Consider the following 23,310-nt stretch of genomic DNA (forward strand, 5'->3'; position numbering starts at 1 on the left):
GTCCCATAAAGAGTCCCCTCAAGCTGCTATTCATGATAGCACAAAGACCTCGAATGGATTTTTGAATGGAGGCACTCTCAGTGGATCTGTTCGTGAATCCGTTCTCAGGAAATAAAGGCCTGAGAGTAAAGAGTGAAAATGGGTTGAACGGATTTTTGAACCGAGGTAGGACCCTGGGTCCATTGGTAAATCCTTCTAGGCTAAAGTTCAGTTTTGAAATTATCAAAGGTTGAACGGATTTTCGAACAGAGGTCCGATGCCTGGGTCTGTTCGTGAATCCGTTCGAACCAGCATATGAATTCCTTGAGTTGTTTGCTTTCCAACCCAAATGCTTAGTTGTTCTATGGTCTTAGGGCTTAGAAAGGGTCACTTGTAGGGTCCAACAATGCCAAGGGGGCCTAGCCCTAAGTTGGTCTTGGGGATTCATCAGTTGGATCCCCTAATGTTTCCATTTCTAGGTTTAGGTTGATTAGAGCGCAACCCATCAACATGAGTTGTAAGAGAACTCCCTAGGGTTGTGCTTTAGAGTTGTAGGGTCCATTGAGGGGAGTTCATCCAATAGCCAAGGTTGCACCTTGGGTTCCAAGTAGAACCCTAGGTCACAACGGGTCCAAGAGGGGAGGGTTCTTTGATAGCTTAGGAAGAGGGGAGAGTGAGTGATGATTGAGGCCCTTACTTGATGGATGATACCTAAAATGGATCCTCGAAGTGGCAAGTCTCTTCCTCCCTCCGTCTCTTTCTTCCCTTCTGTACTTTCTCTTCTCCTCTTGAATGCTCAGTCTTGGGTTGGTGTAGATAGTAAATGGCCAATGAATGGCTTAGGTTCTATTTATAGAAAGTAACCACTTAAGGCCTGTTTGGCTTGGGCCTTTAAGGTACAAGAAACACATTAAAGCAGATTTTGGGCCTTATGGGCCCACAACCATGGCCCAACAACATAGAGGAGGTTAAGGGTAGGTCCCACCATGTCTGGGAGCATGGTTATCGTATCCGGGACATGGGTATGTGGTCCCACATGAAAGAAACACACAACAGACTAATCAATACGAACGGATTATCAGACGGACTCACCAGCTGTGGGTCCATTAATAAATTCGTTGCAGCTGAAAGGGTAGGAACACACAAGGAGGCCTCAAGACTTAGACCCGCACCTCAAGGTCATAGAGAGGTGGATGCACATGCACACTTAAGGTTAGTAACTTACCCTTCGACCGTCACGGCGTGTCCTTCATGATTCCAAAAAGTTTCCCAACCGCGATGCTAAGCTCATCACTGAGCAAAGTGTCTAAATGTGACGACATAGGAAAAGTCTTCTGGTACTCTTCGCTCCTGCGGCTTGTACTAGAAGGATAGTCGACGAAGTCACCATCGACGAATCTCCCTCAATCCTGATTGATGAACCTTTCTTCGACAAGCAAACCTGTGAACTGATCGATGATCTTATAACTTGGCTTGACCGCCATTGAGAGCAGTTCAATGACATACAAGGAAGCAGTATCTACATGTCACATGGAAGAAATAAATAATTAATTAGATTCTCGGATGCAGGTATAACAGGTTGCCCTCTTAAGGTACTCTCTATTTCCTAGGTCTTATCCTCTTCAATCCAAGGAGAAGCTCTAACCATTAGAGCAACACTTGTGCAGGCTCATGACCTAGGAATCACAACTCTCCTTGTTGAATCAGACAATAAGGAGATTATTGACTAAATAGAAGATCCAAACTGAGTTCCACCTCTTGATGTTAAAGTTGTTGCTGATGATGTTCGCGAATTCTGTTCTACTTTTGTATCTGCTCCTTTTATTTTTGTTCTACGGGCTATGAATTGCCATGTCTATCATGTATATGACAAATTGGTCGATCTCCATTCCATGGCTTGACGATATTTGTTTGTCTGAAGCCATCGACTGTACACATGGTTTGCATCAGTAAATCTTCTTTGTACAAAAAATAAATAAATAAATAATGGTATTCTATCCTTCCATTCATTCTCATTTTACATTACAATGCATTAAGCATTCAATCATGAATTATCAATCTTCTTTGTACAAAAATAAATAAATAAATAATGGTATTCTATCCTTCCATTCATTCTCATTTTACATTACAATGCATTAAGCATTCAATCATGAATTATCTTGCATAACTTTCAAAGCTTATAATAAGCACATATCGCCCATAAAGGTATTCTTAGTAGCATATTAACGGTAGAGTACCATCACATTCATTTCATATATATACTACAACATGATACAATGACCATTAGTTAGGTAAGTCCCTATATACATACCCTAAAATAAAAATATTCCAAAGTCGGCCTTGCCAAATATCCAGCAATGTACTTGCTGCTACAAACATTAAATAATCATAAATAGCCTTACGGGAATGTGGGACATTACAGGTTGTCAAAGGGTATAGTCCTTGGATGCCCGCCCCCAACACTAGAGACCCATCATTGCTACACACTTCGCTTGATGATCCTCTAGAGAGCCAGATTATAATGCATTCCAATGGTCAATAAAATGTGCTTTGTATTCTGACCACCTATATCTACATATGCTTTGCTTTCCTTCTTTTCACCAGTAATTTAGGCCGACTTGTAGACATCTCAGACTAACGATTGCCGCATCAACGCATGCTTAAGTTTGTCTGTGAGGGTATTGCTTGATCCGGCCGAATAGCTACCCTTTTCCCATATTTTTATTATCTTTTTGGGTGAGCGTGGCCCCTGCACATCCAATGGGCCAATGAGAGGACGCACAGAAGCCTCATGGGGGTTGGTGGTCATTTCACCCCCCACTATCACTGGCATGGGCAGGTACACTCCCCAGAGAAAACTTTGGGCGCCCAACATGCGTCACCCTCTCTCCTCCCCCTTTTAATTATCCGATTCTCCGAAGCTAGACAAAAAATTCCATACAGAATATTGAAATATCCAAAATTTTTGGGGAAAATTTCATAGACATCCCCTATAAGTATACAATATATCACAGACACCCCAAACTTTGGAAAAATATCAACCTTCCCCCTAGCGTGAAGCACAGTTAGCACCCAAAGATGAAATGTCCATCTTACCCTTTAGTAATTTCAATAAAAAACTCTTATTCCATCATCTTCCCTATTCTTACCGTTGGAGCACGTTGGGGCATCTTCTTACCGTAGGAGAACTCAACCATTTTCGGCGACCATCACCTACGCCAGCTCTAGATCTGGCAACAATCAAGTCTTAAACTTAAAGAATAAGTAAGTTATTACATCCTCAAGACTCCAACTAAGTCGGAAGTGTCAAGTTTCTCTCAACCGAAAGAAGTTACGATTTCTCAATTTCGGAAGTTGCCTGAAAAGAGAAGTGAAGGAAAAGGAAGGGAAGCCAAATGAAAAGTAAAATTTTCAGGTTAATTAAGCTGTAAGTTAAGGTATATATGAACAAGGATAACGCACCTACAATGATGAATTCAATGGGGAAGGTGGGTATGTTGGACAAGTATGTGTCCATCAAACCCGGTTCGGTCCGGTTCAACCCGATTCACCTTTGTATTGAACATTTATACATTTTAGTTTGATATTGTCACATGCGATATAAACTTTTTTAGCATTATGTGTCCCTAAGTTTTACTTAAAATGGTAGTCACGACTAGGGTTTGGGCTGGGCACCCTTATCATATGGTCGTCGCATTGGGTATGCCTAGACATGTGATGTCAGGGTACGAATGCGAGTGCTCACATGTTTGATGTGTGCATTGGCGAAGAATCTACTTTGTCGATTCCCTCATGTATTACTGCCAGATGTAGGAAGGGACAGACATGTGTCACCGATACCCTGTACTTGAGGGAACCCCTGTCACTGCAAAGTGTGTTCGCATTCTTTGGTTCATCAATGACTGAGACTCAAGCGAGTCAAAGCCGGTGTTCTGGGAATGCGTGAACACTTTGTGAGTGAAGGAGTTATCCAACACGGTCGCCACTGCCCGATTAGGGAACACCAAGATAGAGACTATCTGTGCATGGTCGGTTCAGAATCTGGATCCAGTACCGTTTTGGAAATAGTTTTGCAAAAATCTATTTTACATAAAATGATATATTATTTATAATTATTTGAACAAAGTATTTTATCGAGTTTTGCGGGACCCGATCAGATGCGCAGACGCTCGTATATGGACATGTACTATAGATTGGGGTTTGGGAGTACATGTGTACATGCCCTAGATTCCATAATGATGGTGTTGATTGGTTAGGGGGTCATATAGGAAGTTATTTGGAATTTACTAATTTAATTGGCTCTTTATTTAATTAATGGATTTGGTGCTAATTATAATTATCCATTAATAATTAAATAAAGAATCTAATTAATACTTTCCCTATTAGATTCTGTTTCTCCACCTGTGTAGCACTTTGAGTTTAAACAGAACTGCCAAACAAAGAGAGAGAGAGAGTCAGACTCTCACAGGGGTTCTATTAAATTCTTCTAGGATTTAATTAAATCAAAATATTATAAATAGGCGACCATAAAACGCAGAAGAGAGAAGCTCTCCATGCTTTTTGAGCAGACACTCTCTCTCCTACGTTTTTGGTTTCTCTCTCTCCCTCTTGTGATCTCTCTTCTTCTTCTTGCTTCTCTCATCTGTATTTGAGAGTTAGGATTTGAGAAACCCTAGATCTATGCTGAAGAGTTCGAGAGCATCTGGGATTGACTTGAAGAACCTTGGTAGCACCATTGGAGGTTCGGATCTGTTTGCTAGGAGCGCTCACTGGAGGAAGAACCACTGTCTATTGAAGGAGCAACACTTGATGCTCACCAGGTTAGCAGTTCTTTATTAATTCCTTCAATTTATTGATTATTAATAGTTATGGGATGCAAAAGAAACTCGAATCGATTAATTTCCGCTGCGCATTCGAGTATGGATGGATCCCTCTTGCCATGTGATGGATTAGAGATGAATTTCTCCGTCCCTATTGTGATAATTAATTTTATGGGACACAATAGGGAAGGAGAAACCCTAATAGGGATGCACCAGGGTTCCCATGGGTGACCATGGGAAACCCTAAAATTTAATAGGGCACCCATGGGACACCATGGGATAACCCAGGGCGTGCAAAACCCTAATTTTTCTGTATATTGGTTTCCCTAGGGAACGATGGTTTTATCCCTGGACCGTTGTTTGACCAACAGGGTGGACGAGTCTTGAAGCTAAACTCCTGGCTGGTTTACCACAACAGTAATAATAGATGGCGCTCTGATTCAAAGGTATGATCTTGACGTGATGGATCATGCTGGGCTGTAAAAGAAGTAACGATACGACTCATGTTCTCCAGTTGCTGAACCCTCATAATTTCCTGGTGTTTGCCTGTATTCAACAATCGAAGGAACCTTCATATTGTTCGTAATCCAACTAATTCTCGCATGATATCTTCCAGTGAGTGATACATGAACCTATAGAGATTTTTTTTTCAAACTAGACAAATCAATTGGAGTCTTGTATAATAATAAGCATTTAGAGATAGAGACAGAAAGAGAGATCAGATATCAGAGGGAGACCTATTGTGGGTCGAAGTCCGAACCACGGTGGGGAGTGGATATAATGCTCCGAGGAGGTGGTCGAATGTATTCCAACAAAGCGTGTGTTTGTAGGGAAAGGAGATGTAGAAGAAGAAGAAGAAGAAGAAGAAGAAGAAGAAGAACACATGGACCTGTGCCCAATATTCCTCCTTCAGCCTAGCGAAAATGTTGGAAGAGAGAATGGTGTACCCAGCGAAAACCATGGTGTTTGTTTTTGGGAAAATTTAGGGTTTTACCCTTAAGGGTATTATGGTAAGTTCAGCCTTTTATAAGGGTAATTTTGCCATTATAAAAGAATTAATAGCGACTTAACTGCACAGACCTAACGGAGTGGACTAAGTTGAAATAAAATCATAAAGGAAGGGGTGTCTGTGATATTTTTCCTAAGTTTGGGGTGTCCGTGACATTTTCCCAAATTTTCGTTTCGGCCCCCAACCTATTTTCACATACCATTATCAACCTTTCTTTATTAAACGAGCCTTTTCGATGATCTCTCTGTCTCTCTCCTGGCCGTCTAGAGAATCAAAGAAATTAAACGTGTCTTACCGCGCTGACCTTAGCGCTCTGTCCTTCTTGTTCTGGTTCCGGCCATGGCTGTCTGTACATCAAACCTTCGTCTGGTGTGAGCGCCCTTTTTTGGATATTCTTAGTGATTCGTCGCGATGTTCGAAGGGCTGGTTCGTCAGTTACTGCTCGGTTATCTGGGTCGATACGTCAAAGAAATCCAGAAAGATCAGCTCAAGATCGGCTTATGGAGCGGTAAAGTCGAGCCTTTCTATAATCACCTTTTCTCTGGACTTTCCTCTTAGCAATTCGTTCATTTCAGTTTGGGATTGTATTTTCTTCTTGCGTTAATTGACATAGAAGTTTTTATAATTTATTTTCTTTCTCAGTTGATCTGTTTAGATGGTTGTATCTTTTGGTGAAGAGAGAAATATAATTTTGAGCTAATTAGGTTTATCGACAATTAGCAGTTATAGGTTAGTTCACTGTTTCATTGCTTGGAAAAAAAATATGGACTCGATAACTTTATTCGTAGTTTATGGTTCGTAGGGACTTGGAAACACTAATGGGTAACCAAATTTTGTGTTTGATGGTTGCTGAGTGTAAGGTTTGGACCTTCAATTAACTGTTACATGATTGATATCATTCTCTCCTAGAACTGTGTTCTACCTAATGTTTATTTTTGGGCTGATGGTATTGGACGTTTATAGAATTATTGTGGATGGAAATATCATAGGATCGGCTGAATACTCATTTTAAACAGGGTTCAATGGTTAGTGAGTGAAGATAGGTTACAAAACATGGCTGCTTTTAGGTTTTCACATTTTTTATAGACTTTGATGCCCATTGACATATTTTGATCGAAGGTTTCAGGGTTTTCTATTTCTTACTTAGTTACTTGTCTAGTGTCACTTACGTGTAGATCTGTGGTAGTAGATGTCCTTTGTGAGGATTTTAGTTTATTCATCATTTATTCTAATTTACATAGTCTCTTTTTCAGAAGAGAATGCCAGTGGCATGGAAGATATTTCCTTTGCCACGCTTTTGTACAAAAAACTGAGGTATATGGGAGAAAATTTCATTTACTATATAGGCTTTGTTTGTTTTGACGTAAAATGCCAGATATTTAAATAAGGTTAAGGGGAATATATTTTACTTCCCCTTAACCATAGAATAGCAGTCCTTACTGTAAAGCTATACTCCACTTTTAGTTACTTTTAATGAAACAATATCTATAAATAGAAATTTCGTGTTACTTCCTCCCCCCCTTCTGCTTATGCATGTCAAAACGAATGGAGCCATTTTAGTATGCTTTTGTGTTAATTACACAGTTATTCTTTGTATAAGTTGAAAATTTCCGTTTTGTTTTAACTTCTCAACATTTTATGTCCAACAAGATGGAGCCAAAGAAAATCCAAATTCTTTAAGAACTTGTTGCTTGTGATTATTATGTACTTAATAATTTCTCGCATATGTCTAAGGTCAAAACTTCATCTAGTTATGTAAACTATTTAAATTCCCATTAGGTAGACAAGAAGGCATTTTATGTGGCTAACTTCAGACAATGCCAACAAGTGAGTTTTTGAACAGAGATTTTGGATAATGTTGTATATTCCTGGGCCTGACTTGCACTCTCCCTCACAAGTAGAATGCTTTTGGCTTGGCCTTTAGCGATATCTACTGGTTATTGAAATGATGATTTGTTGTGGACACGGCAAGTTCATCCGACATTCCTTCATGCAGCTGCATGTTGTTCTGAAACATCTACTCCAAGAATGAATCACTTATTTATTCATTACAGAGCAGAGAAAAGTGATTCCAAATTATTTCTTAAACATTGACTGCTATTGTTGGCACTTCCCGTTGTATTTTAGTGAGGCAACAGAATGTGGCTCTGTAGTGAATTTCACTTGGAACCCTTTTAGCTCCCACGGAGTATGTGGGAAGAAAAGATCGCTAGAATTTTTTGAGGACAAAGATGCTCTAGTGCCCAGGGCATCATCAGCAATAGAGTTTAGGTGAGAGTAGTTCATTGGAGTTAGCGCTGTTAATATCTGTAAAGAGGTATCATTACTATCATGTTATGGTGTCCTCAGAGATCAAATTAGGACTTCATTATCCTTGTCTCTCTGTTGCGATGGATTTCAATTGGTGCCTTTCCCCAATAAATTGGTAATGCCAAATTATGATTGATGCTTAATCAGTAGTAGTCAGTAGACCTTTCACAACTGAGGAAGTTAAGTATCAGAGAAAGGGTAATTTGACCTTAGCAGAGCCTAAGGGCTAGCTATCTAACAAGGGATAAAGATTGCAGAAGACCTAAGTTTAGTATTCTATTTGTTGGAAGGGACTCAAACAGAGCAAGTTTTTGACCTTTTGGCCTTCAATAGCTGGGAACGTTTGTGGAGACTGTCCTACATCTCCAGCACCTTCAAGAGCCTACCTTATTTTTGAACATCTAGTTATCACTGGTGTCTTGTGAACAAATGAGAAGGCATTCATCTTGTTAGAAGTGGTTTAGTAGCAGTTTTTATATTAATAGTGAGTGCTTAGAGATTTTTTTTTTTGATAGGTCCTATTCCATTCTATTCTAAGGGGGAGGGAAGGTGTGAACCAAGAGGTTTGAACCGAAGATTCAAACCTCCTGGTAGCAATGGGCTTTACTGCAACTCTACCTTCCTTACCCACACATTAATATTTAGATTGCAATGGTTTTGTATAGATTTGACTCTGTTCAAAAATAATTTTCCATTAAATGGAACCTTTGGTTTGGAAATATAAAACAGAGCACTCCTTTTACTCGTCTCCAGACCCAAAAGATAATGCTTAGTCATGTTTACTGGTCGTTTTTGGATATCTGTTATTACTTTGGAATACCTTGAAGAATTTAACTGTTATACTCCATAGTTGTCATGGTGTCTAGGCGACCCAAGGCGTTGGAGGGGGCCTGGACACAAGGCGACACTAACAATGGGCCTAGGCGACCAAGGCGCCTGGACGCCTTGACAACTATGTTATACTCTTTGAATCATTCTTCTTATCAACATAATTTATTATTTATATGAATGTATTCTTTTTTTTTGGAGAGGAAGAGATTGATATTTTGGAAGTTCTAAGGAAAATTTTTTCTTGTTGTGCAGAAGAAGTTTTATTGGAGAATGTTGAACTAATTCTTGAAGCTTTTGATTACCTCCAGTTGCCTTTTGCATTAAAGCAAGGTAAAATGATACAGCAACCCCAATAGAGCTTGGATTTAAAAGTTCTGAGTCTCTTTGGAACTTTGAATAAGATTTTCAATGGCACCAAGATGACAATACATTGACACATTTCCACTCACAAAATAACTGACACAGGGAAGTGTGAAAAATCTTCAATTATGCCTGCTGGTAATGGCCCAAGGAAATTTGAAGAAGAAAATCTCAAAACAGAACATAAACAATATATAGATAATGGTGAAAACAAGGGAAACGGAAGTAATAATGATGATGAAATATTAGACAAGGAAAACAGCAAGATAAAAGTCCAAACCAGCAATAAAAATGCAAAGTCACAAGGCCGCAACCCTGGCAATAAAGCAATATGAAAAAAGAAATCGCCAACGATTCTTACTCCATACCAATGCCAACACCCTAAGACTCAATTTCATTAACTCGATGCACCAAATAAAGCTGTCTACAGCCCTGTATATAGATTAACCATCCTAAAAACAAGTTTGGATTTTGACTCTAAAACGAATTCCAAAAACACTTAGGAAATAGACCTTCTTTAATAATAAAGACTCCAAATATGAATGTAATTACAATGTAGCAACTCTAATGAGTACTCAACAAGGTTTAAAGTATCGTATCAGCCGATACATATCGGGAAACTGTTTAAAGGAGGTTTGCGTTGAAGAAATCAAAGTAGACAAAGCTGAAATAGTAGAAGGTGAAGTGGTAGTCGAGAACACTTCACAAGAAATCATTAACATTCAAGATGCTGTTCTTGAAGAGGTGGAGCTTGTGCCTCAAGTCTTTGATGAAAAGGTTATCAAAGTTGAGGGCTCTATGAATACGACATTTGCAATTGATATTAATTCAGAAGTCGAGCATATAGAGTTTGTTATGCCACCATGGATCTCTAAAGAGAAAGCTCCACGCCTTGAAGACTTTATTTTTGATGTTCCTACATTACTAGAGTTTTTTTTTGGGAATGATCAAACCTGCTACCCACATGTTGTCTCCCCCTCATCACTACAAAATTCGAGGACGAAGTTTTTCAAGCTGGAGAGAGTTGATGCAGATTTATCACCAAATTGGACTTCTTTGTTTAGGAATAAGTCTAGGGTTGAGTTATATACATGTTGGGCCTTTGATCCTAAGGGTTTTCAATATAATAGGTCACTTTTATAGACCTAAAGTATGGATAATTAGGTTGCATACGGGATGAGTTTTTATACCTAGTTTCTTTTCATGTTTTAGAGTTTTAAATTGAACCGGTCCAAAACTAGTATGAACTAGTGGTTCAATTTAAGTGACTTGAGTCACCTTTCTTTTATTTGTTTTAAATTATAAGTTTGTGTCCACACCTCTCCACGAATTTGAGAGAGACAGTGATTTGTAATAGAGTCGGCTAGGGGGGCTTCTTAGTCTCCTAGTCTGATTGGGATTTTGGCTTTAGGCCTTTAATAAAAGCCATTCATGGGGCTCCTCTTTCCCCCATTGAATGTTTTAAAAAAATTAACTCTTAAAGCTGCTGCTGCAACTTGTCTTCTTCCTTTGAAGATTGTCTTGTGTTTGATCAAGGCTAGGTGGGATTGGTGTTTGATTCAATCGACACCTTGCGATGTGAAACCCGGGTGGTTCTTTTGAAGCTTTCTTTTGGTGTTCTTCGTGCAAGATTCAATTTTTATTCAAGTTCTCCATTCAAGCAAGCTGCTGCCTCAAATTTTCTGCAACAACAGTGAATTTGAATCATCCCCATCCCCAACAATTCTTCTTCTAATCCTCTCACAGCCCAAACCGTAAATTCCCCCTCTTTGCTTTCAATTTCTCCAATACCTAAATTCTGCCCAGACCTAACCAGCCATCAAAACTCCCATATTTGGATCGAATTCTCCCCTCACCCATTGGGAAACTCAATCCAAGTCTGGTCCACTTTTGACCATTCTAAACCCTAGATTCCATCATCTTCCACCTTTAAAAACCCAAAAACCCAAAACCTAATGTAACAACCCAAACCCGGACATGGTAAAAGGTACTGTCCTCATGGACGTTGATCAAATGATCTTCTATATACCTCGATTTATTATCACAACTCCCATATAACATAACATAACATAACATAACATAACATAACATACATTGCGGAAGACTCACTAATTGGAGTTGGATATACTTCATAGTTCTAAAGAGTATTTACAAACAAACAGTAACACTAGTGGCAGATAATAGCATTCATTATCCAAAGGTTATTACATTTCCGTTACATTTCTCTTACTTGACATATTCTATATATTCTTTCAAACACAAAAGTATATTAGCAACCCTCTTCAGCTACCCAGCCCTGTCTCTCAAGTTTATGCATCTGACGCACAAACATCCATTTGTATCTGGTTCAGTATATACATACTCTCCTACCTTCTCATCTGTAAAGTCAACATATAAATTGGGGTGAGCTAAAAGCCCAGTGAGGAGAATCATGCTATGTAAATTTTTTTTTTGGTGAATAAAAAATTGTATTACCAAAACGAAAAGGGACAAGAAGGGGGGGGGGGGGGAGGAGAGCGAACCCGCTAGCGGGTTCTCAATAAAGAGACATCTAAACCCCAGGAAACAACAATATGCCTGTTCCTTGGGGTGTCCGGGAGGGCCTTCAAAGGCAAGACACGAAGCTTAGAGAAGACATCAAAGAAGATGGCTTTCCAAATCAAGTTGAACGAACGAGAGTTGGAGGTCCATCTTCTAAGGTTCCTTTCCATCCAAATGGGATAAAGTGTTGCACCAAAAACAAGTCACCCAATAGTGTCGCATATGGTTTGCCCAGAAAAGCTCATGTCCAACCAAAGCCACTCTCTGGCAAAGGGAAGAGGTCTCCTAATGCGAGGCCAAATGAAGGTAAAGGGCTTTTTTCCAAATGGTAGAAGAGAAGGGGCAGTCAAAAAATAGATGACCGATCCAACAAAGGATACTGGAGGGGGAGGAACAATAGTGTCTACATGCTATATAATTAATCATACTTATAAGGATATTCTTATACTTGAACAGTGATAAACATCATATCTAAAGAAAAAGGATATTCTTATACTTGAACAGTTATAAACATCATATCTGAAGAAAAATCTAAGTCTGGTCATCTTGGTGTCCTGCCAATGTGCACAATAATCTGAGGTTCTACCGGCCATCCACAATCGTCTATTCTACTTGTGATTCCAATCGCCAAAGCATTGGGGAGGAGCAATATGAATGTGATCAATGATCCCCCCAGATACATGATCTACTCCCTTGTTCCAGTCACTGAAGCACTGGGGAGGACCATGCACTAGTAAATCACCCGTATAAGTTACTGTCTCTGTCTCTGGTTATTGGTCTACTCCTTATTCCAGTCACCGAAGCACTGGGGAGGATTATAACCAAACCTATCACGTATTACATATTACATCTTTCCTCATCCAGTACCTAATCCTCTACTGGAAAGGGATGGCAGCCACAAGGGTTCTACATTCATTTCATTGTCATTCTTATTTCGTTTCATACAAACATATAATGTTACATTCTTGTCATTTCACTTGTTCATGTTCAGTCCTTGTTCATTTCCATTCTGAGACATCACAATCTGTTATGTAACATATTGAATCAACAGGTCTTATAATAACTCATTTCATTTGATAAATACATAACAATATTTATTTCTTCACATAATACATTAATACATATACTGCTGTACAATTATCACGTATCAACAAACATGTTTCATTCACATACTCATTATATCATGCTTCATACGATCAATAATGTGTAACAATACAGTATATGATCACTCACATTCTTAACATTATATAGATAGCAATGCATCATCCAATACACATGATCCACTCACTTCTTCTTAATAAAGTAAGTGTCCGCGTACTAAAGTACTTGTGTATAAGCTTCCGTCAAGAACCCGAGCCAACACCTCAGCAGAAATCCCAATTCCTCTTTCAATTCTCTATTCAATTTAGAATTCCAGCAACCAAAATCCCCCCTGATCCCTTTAGAATTTGAATTCCAGTTGACTCAGTTCTGCTTCTTCCTCCTTCTACTTCCTTCTTGTTGTTTTTTTTCTTTTCTTTCAATACCTTCTTCCAAATCTTGATTCAGCAATACAGTCAATCAAATGTCATCAGGTATAGTAGCAAAACAGTATCCCGAAGTCAATTCCTTACCTTATTCTCCTTCTCTTTTCCTCCCTTCCCTTCTTTCTTTCCTTCCTTTCTTTCTTTCTCTTGCTCTGTCTTTTGCTTTTCTATTTAGTACATAAGCAAACCCACGGTTGAGGGTTTTCTAACTCCTAGCCCATAGCTGCTTCACCTACTTACTTACAAGCTGCTCGCAAGCTGTTGCACTTCAAGTGCTACCTCCTCATTCCTCAGCCATGTAGCTGTCTAAGCATTGCCACCACCACCTCTCTCATACAAATGGTGGCTGTTTAGACTTAGTCAAACAAGGTGGCTGACCCTTGATAACACCTCACCTTTATGCCATGTGGCAACTAACTATGCCACCACCTCATCCTCTCCATGCACCATGTGGTAGCCCTTAAGTAAGACACATGGTACTAATCCCTCATTAACCCCCTTAATAAATAGGATTAACTTAATTAATCATATTAATCAAATACTAATCAATATTTAATCACTAAGATTAATGTAAGCATACCACCTCGTGTTTGTACTATTCATCATAAATAAATAAAACAATTCAATAGACAATAAAATAATAACAAACAATCCAAATCAATATTAACGTATTATACTAGAAATGCAGGGCATTACACTTAACCTGCTGCCAATTCATTCCAACACACTTTCCACCATTAAAACTTTACGTAACCTTCATTGATAGACTCCCCTATATCAATTTGACCTAACCCTAGGTCCCATCAAACCCTAACCCTAATTTCACTATTTTCATGTATTTTAACCAAGCTGAATTACCTAGTTCATCACAAATCCTGGTTATTGGCTTCTAGTTGGTTTCTCACCAATCTAGAACTGCATTACAAGCTTTAAGTAGCTATAACTACCAGTGGTGTTTCTATCAATGCAATGACACGTGACATCTCGCCTGCTTTAATCTCTACTGTGTCCAGATGCAACTGGACAACTCAATAAATCAATTTGGGCTTATAAAAGGCCCTACAAATTTTCCCTTTCAATCTAGGTATTCAACAGATAAAACCTAGAACTAGCATATGAATATGGATACACAAAACACAAAAAGGCCAAGATGTGATGCTTACAACCCTGCTTGTCTTGTTCTTGGTATTCGAAGAAGCTCTGAATGGGCAGTGGAGCTTCATAAGAGATGCCTTGACAGTGAGGGTCTCTTCTTCTTCTCTTTGCTTGTGTAGACTTGTGGAGGCTCACAAGGTCTGCAACAATGGCACATATACACAGTTTCTTCTATTTTCTTTTCTTCTCTTTCTTGCAAAGAACTCATCAAGGATTTCAATGATGCTCACCAACCATTCAACTCTCTTCAATAGAGATTCAGTGGTCCTTGATATGGTTGTTGGAGATGAATCAATGCACTTTTCCATTTACTCCTCTCTTCTTTTCTCCTCTAGGTTTCTTCTTTTCTATTCTTGAGGATTATCTAAAAAATGAGCTCTAACAAATCACTTAAAAACTCCACTTAAAAACTCCAATCTTGAGCTGATTTAACTTCCATCCAGTTTACCACCACGATAATCCGATTGACAGCTTGAGGCATTTGCAATAGGGCTTGGACATCTGAAGGCATACCTGTTGACCGCTACTTTGCCCGGATGCATCCGGTCGACTGTTTGGACAACCGGCTGATTCCTGCTTCTAGAAATGAAAGCAGATTTGCTCTCGGGAAGTTTGGACTAATAGATCTGGGCGACTGGATGTTTGTAAAATCTGTCTGAACTGTTTTCAGAACTCTGTCCACTCAAACTTTCATTTCTCCCTTTTCCGAACTCTAAATGACCCGATTCCAGCGGCTTTGGAATGAAAACTCAAAGGGCTATATTTCATATTGAAGACATCTTCAACCTAGGTGGAGTGTACGGTTCCCAAAAATTGGCTTGAACCTGACTGATGTTCAACAACTGTTGTCTTCATCTAGCTTACCATGCCTGAAGATCATGCCATAACTTCCTACCAATATTGTTTTGTCCTGATTCAAAATTTCCCGGAAAGCTGACTCAGAGATCTTCACTCTTCATGTTTTGAGCTCCTCCAAATTATGACTAGAAGGTATCTCAAATATTCCGTGAAGTTGCTGCACCAACACCAAACGGCCTTGCTGCCGTGGCCATATCATATGGTCCCTTGTGCTTAGCTGCCATCAAGCTAGACTTGCCACCAAGGCTTCCACCTCACCACATGCAATCACCTATGTGCATCTTCATCATGCCATGCCCAACCTCATCATGAATGTTATGTGGCCTGCAATCTCACCAAGCTTGCTGCTCACCTCACAACTGGTTGTTACATGTAGACTCTGCAACAGAACTCCCTGACACAGTTGGCACTGCCACATCACTCACTAAGCCTGTGAACACTGTGATATATATATACACATGTCAAATTGTGACCCTTGTACTGTGTGAGCACATCCATCATGCCAGACTGCCAAGGATACTGCCATATGTACTGCCAACTCACCATGTGTCTGCCACATCATACTGTGCCCTGATCAGCCATTTGTCATACCTCTGTTATGTTGCCACTATCACTGCCAGCTGTGCTAGAACACTATGATTCCTGTTACATCACTGTAGGTGTTCTGCTACACCAGTACACTGCTATATATGTTTGTACTCACAACTGCCATTTGTACTGCTACTCTGCTGACTGTACTGCACCAAGATGCATTGTGTTGACAACAATGACAATCAACACACAAACACTACCATCTGCATTGTGTGTTCTACATTTATAACATTGTTTGTGTATTTTCAGCGAGATGGTACAAACAGTTTTGAAGCGACATTTTGGTCGAAACAAATACAGTCCCATGTTTCGTATGCTATTCATTTCGGGCCCTTCGAAATTACCGAAATTTTTGAAATTTTGCCAAGTTTTCAAACTATGGTTACACTTTAGCATCCCAGTTCTGTTCCAGTTTTAGTCCTAGGTTCTAGTTAGTTTTCTTAGTCTTCTGTTTTAAAAATTCCATCTTTCCATCGATTTCCAGGTTTCTTATTTCAGTTTATTTTCCTGGATTTATTTTTCAGTTGACATAAATATGAGTTCATTCTTTGATTACTGGTTTAAAGGCCATTAGTTTGCTAGTTTGATTTCTGCTTGGAATTTCTGAATCAAGAAATTCTGATGCATAGTTGTCATGGCTTCTAGGCGACCCAAGGCATTGGAGGGGGCCTAGACGCAAGGCAAAACCAACAATTCGACCAAGCCGCCTGGATGCCTTGACAACTATGTTGTGATATACTCTGATTACCTATCTTAGTATTATTCGATATCTTCTAATCTGACCGTTAGATTTTCTTCATTTCTGATATATTATTCTCATTAGATTGAGGCTTTGACCTAAATATTGGCTGGTCAGATGTTGATTTTCTCATATTTCATTTCTCCTATATTCTGGTTTTTTCCTTAACCTGCTATCTAAAAAAACTCCTGGTTTTCAAACCTTTGCCTTTAGGTGATTAGAATCCCATCATATAACTTCCGTCTTCCGTAATAATATGTTTGGGAATCATAAGATCTTGGTCTTATTGGATAGGTAACTCTATAACCTTTCAAAGGATACCACTGTCACACAAAATAGAGAAGTTTAACCATCCTTAAGTGTCCTCAATGAATAGTGATGGAAATAACCTAATGATGCTGCCAATCACAAAAACAAACCCAATACTCTGTTGAGCATACCCAAAACTGGGATGTTCCTGCATCAAGGTTCAAAAACTCGTCTCGAGGAGGTGTCTCGACCAGGTCGAGATTCTTGAGATCTTTGCGAGACACTGCTTTTTTTTTTTGGTTTCGGTTTGATGTTTCGGTGGGAAAATGGCCATAGTTGGCTCCGAAACTTTAAAAGAAGCTTGTTTTAGGCTTAACTAACATATTTAAATCTTCAAATTGTAAAAAAAAAAAAAGAACCTAATTTTGTGCTTTGGATTTGCACCCTTGGTTGGCAGTAAACGTCAAATCCTTGTGTAATATTTCCCTATACATATTGTTTGAGTGCTATGAGACATAATGGGCAAATAAAACAAGTAAATTATGCAATAATGGATGAAGACACATAATATTGACTAATTATTTAAGAAATAGTTAAGGACTTAAAGTAAAAACCATAGTTGTCATGGCGTCGCCATGGCGTCCTGGCGCTGGAGAGGACTGCATGGCGATCTACGCCATGGCGTCCCTCTTTGATTTCTTCTTCTTGTCTCTCTTTCCCTCTTCGATTTCTTCTTCCTGTCTTTGATTTCTTCTTCCCCCTTTGATTTCTTCTTTCCCTCTTCAATTTCTTTCGATTTCTTCTTTCCCTCTTCGATTTCTTCTTCCTGTCTTCTTTCCCTCTTCGATTTCTTTCGATTTTTTCTTTCCCTCTTCGATTTCTTCTTCGATTTCTGAATTTTCTTCTTAAAACTTGAGAAACAATAGAGAAAAAATAAAACATGGCTTGAGTATACATCTATTAAAACATTAAAAATAGAGAAAATAAAAAATAAAACATGGTCGACATGCTCGCCAGGGCAACGCCATGGCGGGCGACATGTTGATATATCGACGTGACACCCCTCCACCGACTTGGATCGCCGTGACGCCGTGACAACTATGGTAAAAACTTCAAAGTACAGTGAGCAATGCATATTAAATAGACACCCAAGTACAGTGACCAATACATATGTCATAGACACCATGGTCTTCTATTTCTCAACAATACAATATTGTGAGTCTGTGACTGTTTATTGATATGAACTATGACGTGCTGGATCAAGTCCACTCATGGTCTGATGGAACCAATGTTCATTGTCTTCCATCTGTATGACATATGAATGCCACATCATATTGTTCAAGAAGAAACAAGAATAATTATTTCTAGCTCGAGACATCCGAGATTTTCAAGATTTCACCAAGATTTTTAAGATTTCGACCAAAATTTTTGAAACACTGTAGGTTTTATGTTTCATATGTAATCTCATCTTGAGGAGCTTGAGATTCTTGAGATATTCGAGATCTCGCCAAGATCCCAGCGAGATTTAGAACTATGTCCTGCATTAATAACCTTGAAGAAAGGTGATGAAAATAAATTACCCCACACACGACCACTTGTTTTTTGCTGGGTTTATTGGAAAAAGGACATTGCTGGAGTTGGAGATGCTTCTGCATCACCTCATGAAGTGAGCCATGTGTCATGCTTGCTTAGTATAATAGGAGTTATTTCATTTCTATATTTTTCCCTAAAAATGATATTTTTTGTATTTCTCTACTATATCTCTTTGAGATTCCTTTAAAAACTCTTGGTTTTCAAACCCTAGCGTTTCGGTGGTTAGGATCCCATTTTATAACTTCTGCAATATGATTGGGAATCAAAAGATCTTGGTCTTATTGGATAGGAAACTCCATAGCCTTTCAAAGGATATCAATATCACACAAAATAGAGAAGTTTTACCATCCCTAAGTGTCCTCAAAGAACAGTGACGGAAGTGACCTAATGATGCTGCCAATCACAAAAACTAACCCAATACTCTGTTGAGCATACCCAAACCTGAGATGTTCCTGCATTAATTACCTTGAAGAAAGGTGATGAATATAAATGACCCCCACACGACACTTGTTTTTTGCTGGATTTATTGGAAAAAGGACCTTGCTGGAGTTAGAGATGCTTCTGTATCACATCATGAAGTGAGCCATGTGTCATGCTTGCTTAGAATAGGAGTTTTTTCGTTTTTATCTTTTTTCCTACATAGATACTTTTCATGTGTCTTGCTTCTGCATCACCTCATGAATGTTTTTCTGACAATTCCCAGCTTTCCTTCCTTTCAGTGCAAGCAAATTTTTGGTAGATGCTCAAGGTAGATCGAGATATTGGTTCCAAAATTTGTAATTTTCGTTTTTGTGGCTTAAACTCTCCCCTGCTGATGGCAATGCCGAAGGTGGGGGTTAGGGGCTTCTAGCCTTTTGTTTTTCTGTATCCTATAGGATTGTAATTCTTTTGTTCATTTTCAATACAAATGATCTTTTAGAAAAAAAAAATATCTATCTACTATATCTCTTTGGGATTCCTTGGATGCTTTTCACATTCCGGCACATTGTATCAGATTAATAACTAATTATTTTAAAGAAGAAAACTCAGTGAAGAGTACGAGGGAGGGATCAATGAGATCCCACCAAGTAAATGCTAAATAATGGTATAAGTCCCACAATACATTCAATCCCCATGAATTCTAGAACTCTTGAGCTTTTCTGCAATGTAAATTACAAATAATCGAATATCCACCAAATCTTCCAATATACTTTGAGTACATGTTTGCTCTTATTGTCTTTACCTTAACTTAAGATAATCTGATAGGTCGTGTTGGGAGATTAAGCATCAAAATTCCATGGAAAAAGCTTGGTTGGGATCCCATTGTAATTGTTTTGGAGGATGTCTTTATACGTGCCTGCAGGCGTGATGACAATGAGGTAATTTCAGAATCAGAAGCCTCACTGGTCTCTGTTTGTATTGTGATTCGTGAAAGCTTTTCAGATTGTTAATAATTTTAGAAACTAAAAACTATATCGAAAATTGGAAGGTTATGGTAATCTAATTGAAAAGTTCTCTTTTCCCCTGTTTGTAGTGGGCTTTGGATTCAGTTGTTAAAAGAGAATATGCTGGAAAAAAGGCCAAACTTGCTGCTGCAGAGTTGGCAAAATTATCAGGGCGCGTGTGTGGTGAGTTCATTAACTGCCTAATTTAAAATTTCGTTCATAATCTGAAGCTATTCTACTTTTATCATGTTATCAGAGTATAGTATGATGTGCATGATGGTTGGTCCTCTCAGTTATAAATTATAAAATGGTGACAGGTTCATTGCTTGGGCAAAGACCTTTCAAAGAAACAAAGCTTATTGCTCAGGCAGAAAAACTTAATTATTAGACAGTAGTTGTCAAGGCGTTGCCTAGGTGCTGCTTTGGCATCCAAGCGGTTTTTTTGGGGTCTAGGTGATTTAGTGCAAGGCGCTGGTTTAATTTGTTATTATTCTTTTATTATGTTTCTATTGGTATCGAACCAAGTTTGGCATTGATTTATTAACTCTCCATTTACTTAAGATATTATTCATAAATAAGCAAACACCCCTAAATGAATCTAATAAAAGTAGTTAAAAATTCAAATTCCAAAAAAAAAAGTCAACTCCCCAGTTGAAAAATAAAAACTGTATTTTCGGTTGTAAGTGCGATTTTCAACTTCCAAATGCTAGTTTTTTTTTTCTTTAATCGAAAATTTTATAAATCATATTGTGATGGAACATCACTAAAAACCAAAAGAGCGGCAAAATAATCTTTTATTTTGATGTCTAAAAATTTATTTCCATTTAGGACGATTTTAAACAACATTCACGCACACCAAATAAGGTTTGACCGTTAACTCCTTCAATATAAATCAGATTTAAGCAATCTTGGATTTGTTGGAAAGCTGGTTTTGTGCTCTACCTAAAATATAAATCAGATTTAAGCAATCTTGGATTTGTTGGAAAGCTGGTTTTGTGCTCTACCAAATACAAAAAGTCTCATGTAAAACATAAAATCATTTGACCAGTCAAACTTATTAGAGAACAAGAACATTTTTTCTAAATCGAGAGCAGTTTAATTACTTATAGATAAGATCATATTTTCCAAGAACATTATAAACCAAATGTGAGGCTAGGTATACTAGGACAATAATCGTTTCCAAGAACAATATAGAGACCAAATGTAAGTTTTGATTGTTTCAAACTTTTAATAGCTTGCTTCTTCAGTTCTGCTGTCTTCTACTTCTATGTTGATTTTTGATGTGGCTTAATTTCGATTTTTGATGATAAGGTATATATTGTACCATACTAAATGATTTTTAGAAAAGATGAAAAAATAAAAAGAACACTTGGGCTTGGTCGCCTAGTCATTCGGGTGCTTTGTCGCCGAAGCGCTTAGGCACCCTCCTCTGTCTTGGGTTGCCTTGACAACTATGCTGGATACTTCTTGTTTGAAACTGACCCTTATTTTTTTCCTGCAGATAATAAGGCTGGGCAGTCTTTTATTTCATACATGACTGCAAAGGTGATATTGCCTTTTAACTATCTGTGATTTCTATATCATTCAATCTTGATTCTCCTATTTGGCGCAAAAATGATGTTAAAATATGTTAATCACCCCACTCCCCGAAAAAAAAACAAAAAAAAAAGAGAGCTAAAAATAAATTAAAAAGTCACGTTGAGAGTTATTTTTCGCACATTCTTTTTAAATTTCTTGTATATTTTATTTGTTCAGATTCACTTATAGATATGAAGACTTTTCCTTGGGGATTTCAGTGTTTGAAATCCTTAATGTCATGCTACACTGCCATTCATGTTGCTGTTCTTTGCATCTGCAGATTCTTGATGGCATCCAGTTGTCCATCAACAATGTTCATGTCATGTATATTGATGAGCAAACTGACATGGTACTTTGGTTGCTCTTTTTTGATTTTTCTGTCATTTGTTTTTCCTTTTTCATTCAGAGCTTAGATGTTCCTCCTGCATTTTCATTTGCTATAGAGTTTGACTTGTTTTTAACTATTCTGGCTATAATTGGTCATAGTGGCTGCTGTTCAAGTAGATATGATATGTTAATACTAGTAGAATGACGAATATAAAACTTATTTCAATTTGATCTTTGTAGCTCTGATCATTTAGGCTGCGTTTGGTAATAATTCTGCTCTGAGAAAGTAGTTTTAACCAGTAAGTATGTTTTTTCTGTTTGTACTCGCAGAAAGTAATTAAATGGAATGGATTGGCATTAGCCGTTTGGTAACTTAGCAAAAAAAAGTGCTTCTGGAAAATAGATATCACATGACGAGTTTCACTTTTGCACTGGTTGGCCTTCTCTGTTGAACCCGAAGCTTCGACTTTTCAGGTTAGGAGGTGGTGTAGGTTTTCTGAGTATGTGGCCAATGACACACTCTGGTCGTAATGGAGGGTGGTGATGGTTCCCATGGAAGTGGCAGTATTACTACGAGGGTGGTGGTGGCTCCTATGGATGCAATAGAGGAATGAAGGAGTGGGTAGGGCTGTTTGACTGGGTTGTTATTGATTGTAATTTTTTAATACTTCTTAAAGCCAATTTTGAGAGAGAACTCGGCAATGGATCATGGCGGCATCTCCTTTGCTGCTCTCCAGATCTGTGACTTTGATTTGTTTCTTCTCTCTTGATTTTCAAGTATTGTTTCAAATCTAAGTATCCAGCTTCTTTTCAGATTTGAGTGTTCTATGTCATTTGGATCTTAGTTCCTTCTTCTTTCTTGCATATTTCTCCGTTTCTGTGTTGGGGCTTTCCTTCGTTCCTGATTTCTTGAGTGTCCTGCTGCATTGCAGATCTGAATGTCCAGTTTTGTTTTAGATTTGAGTGTTCTATTTCGTTTTGGAACTGAGTTCCTTCTTCCCTGCATATTTCTCTCAGTATTGGGGCTTTGCTTCGTTCCTGCTTTCTTGAGCGTCCTTTTGCATTTCAGATCTGAATGTCTAGCTTCATTTCTGATCTAAGTGTTCTTTTTCTATTCGGATCTGAGCTCCGTCATCATTCTGGCATCTTGTTTGTTTGGTCACTGCTGCTCTCCTTCCTTGTTAGTTTCTGAGTTGACTCTCTGCTGCTAGCTTCTACTTTGTTCAGATATGTTTGGCTGTGTTTCAGTTATGTGGTTCTTCTGAGGCAAGGTTTAAAATTTCGCTAAATATCGGTGAAATTTCGCCATATTTCGACCTGTCCGAGACGAGATGTCCAACCAAAATGAAAAAGTTACATATTTCGGTCGATATTTCGAGAGATATCAAGATATCTCGGTAAATTCTCGATATATCGTGAG

General features: G+C 38.4%; 1 protein-coding gene across 2 annotated transcripts in view; it reads left to right on the forward strand.

The window, feature by feature from the left end:
- The first annotated feature begins 6,106 nt into the window (after positions 1-6,106).
- LOC122661037 overlaps positions 6,107-23,310 on the forward strand; it is a 207,419-nt gene continuing 190,215 nt past the window's right edge. For both annotated transcript variants that reach the window (XM_043856340.1, XM_043856341.1), the window contains exons 1-6: positions 6,107-6,316; positions 9,202-9,279; positions 19,807-19,919; positions 20,075-20,168; positions 21,487-21,530; positions 21,844-21,912. In XM_043856340.1, coding sequence (XP_043712275.1) covers positions 6,220-6,316; positions 9,202-9,279; positions 19,807-19,919; positions 20,075-20,168; positions 21,487-21,530; positions 21,844-21,912 — 495 coding nt within the window. In that variant the 5' untranslated portion in view covers positions 6,107-6,219. The remainder of the gene's footprint in view (positions 6,317-9,201; positions 9,280-19,806; positions 19,920-20,074; positions 20,169-21,486; positions 21,531-21,843; positions 21,913-23,310) is intronic.

This window comes from Telopea speciosissima, chromosome 5 (genome assembly GCF_018873765.1).
Source record: "Telopea speciosissima isolate NSW1024214 ecotype Mountain lineage chromosome 5, Tspe_v1, whole genome shotgun sequence".
NCBI lineage: Eukaryota > Viridiplantae > Streptophyta > Magnoliopsida > Proteales > Proteaceae > Telopea > Telopea speciosissima.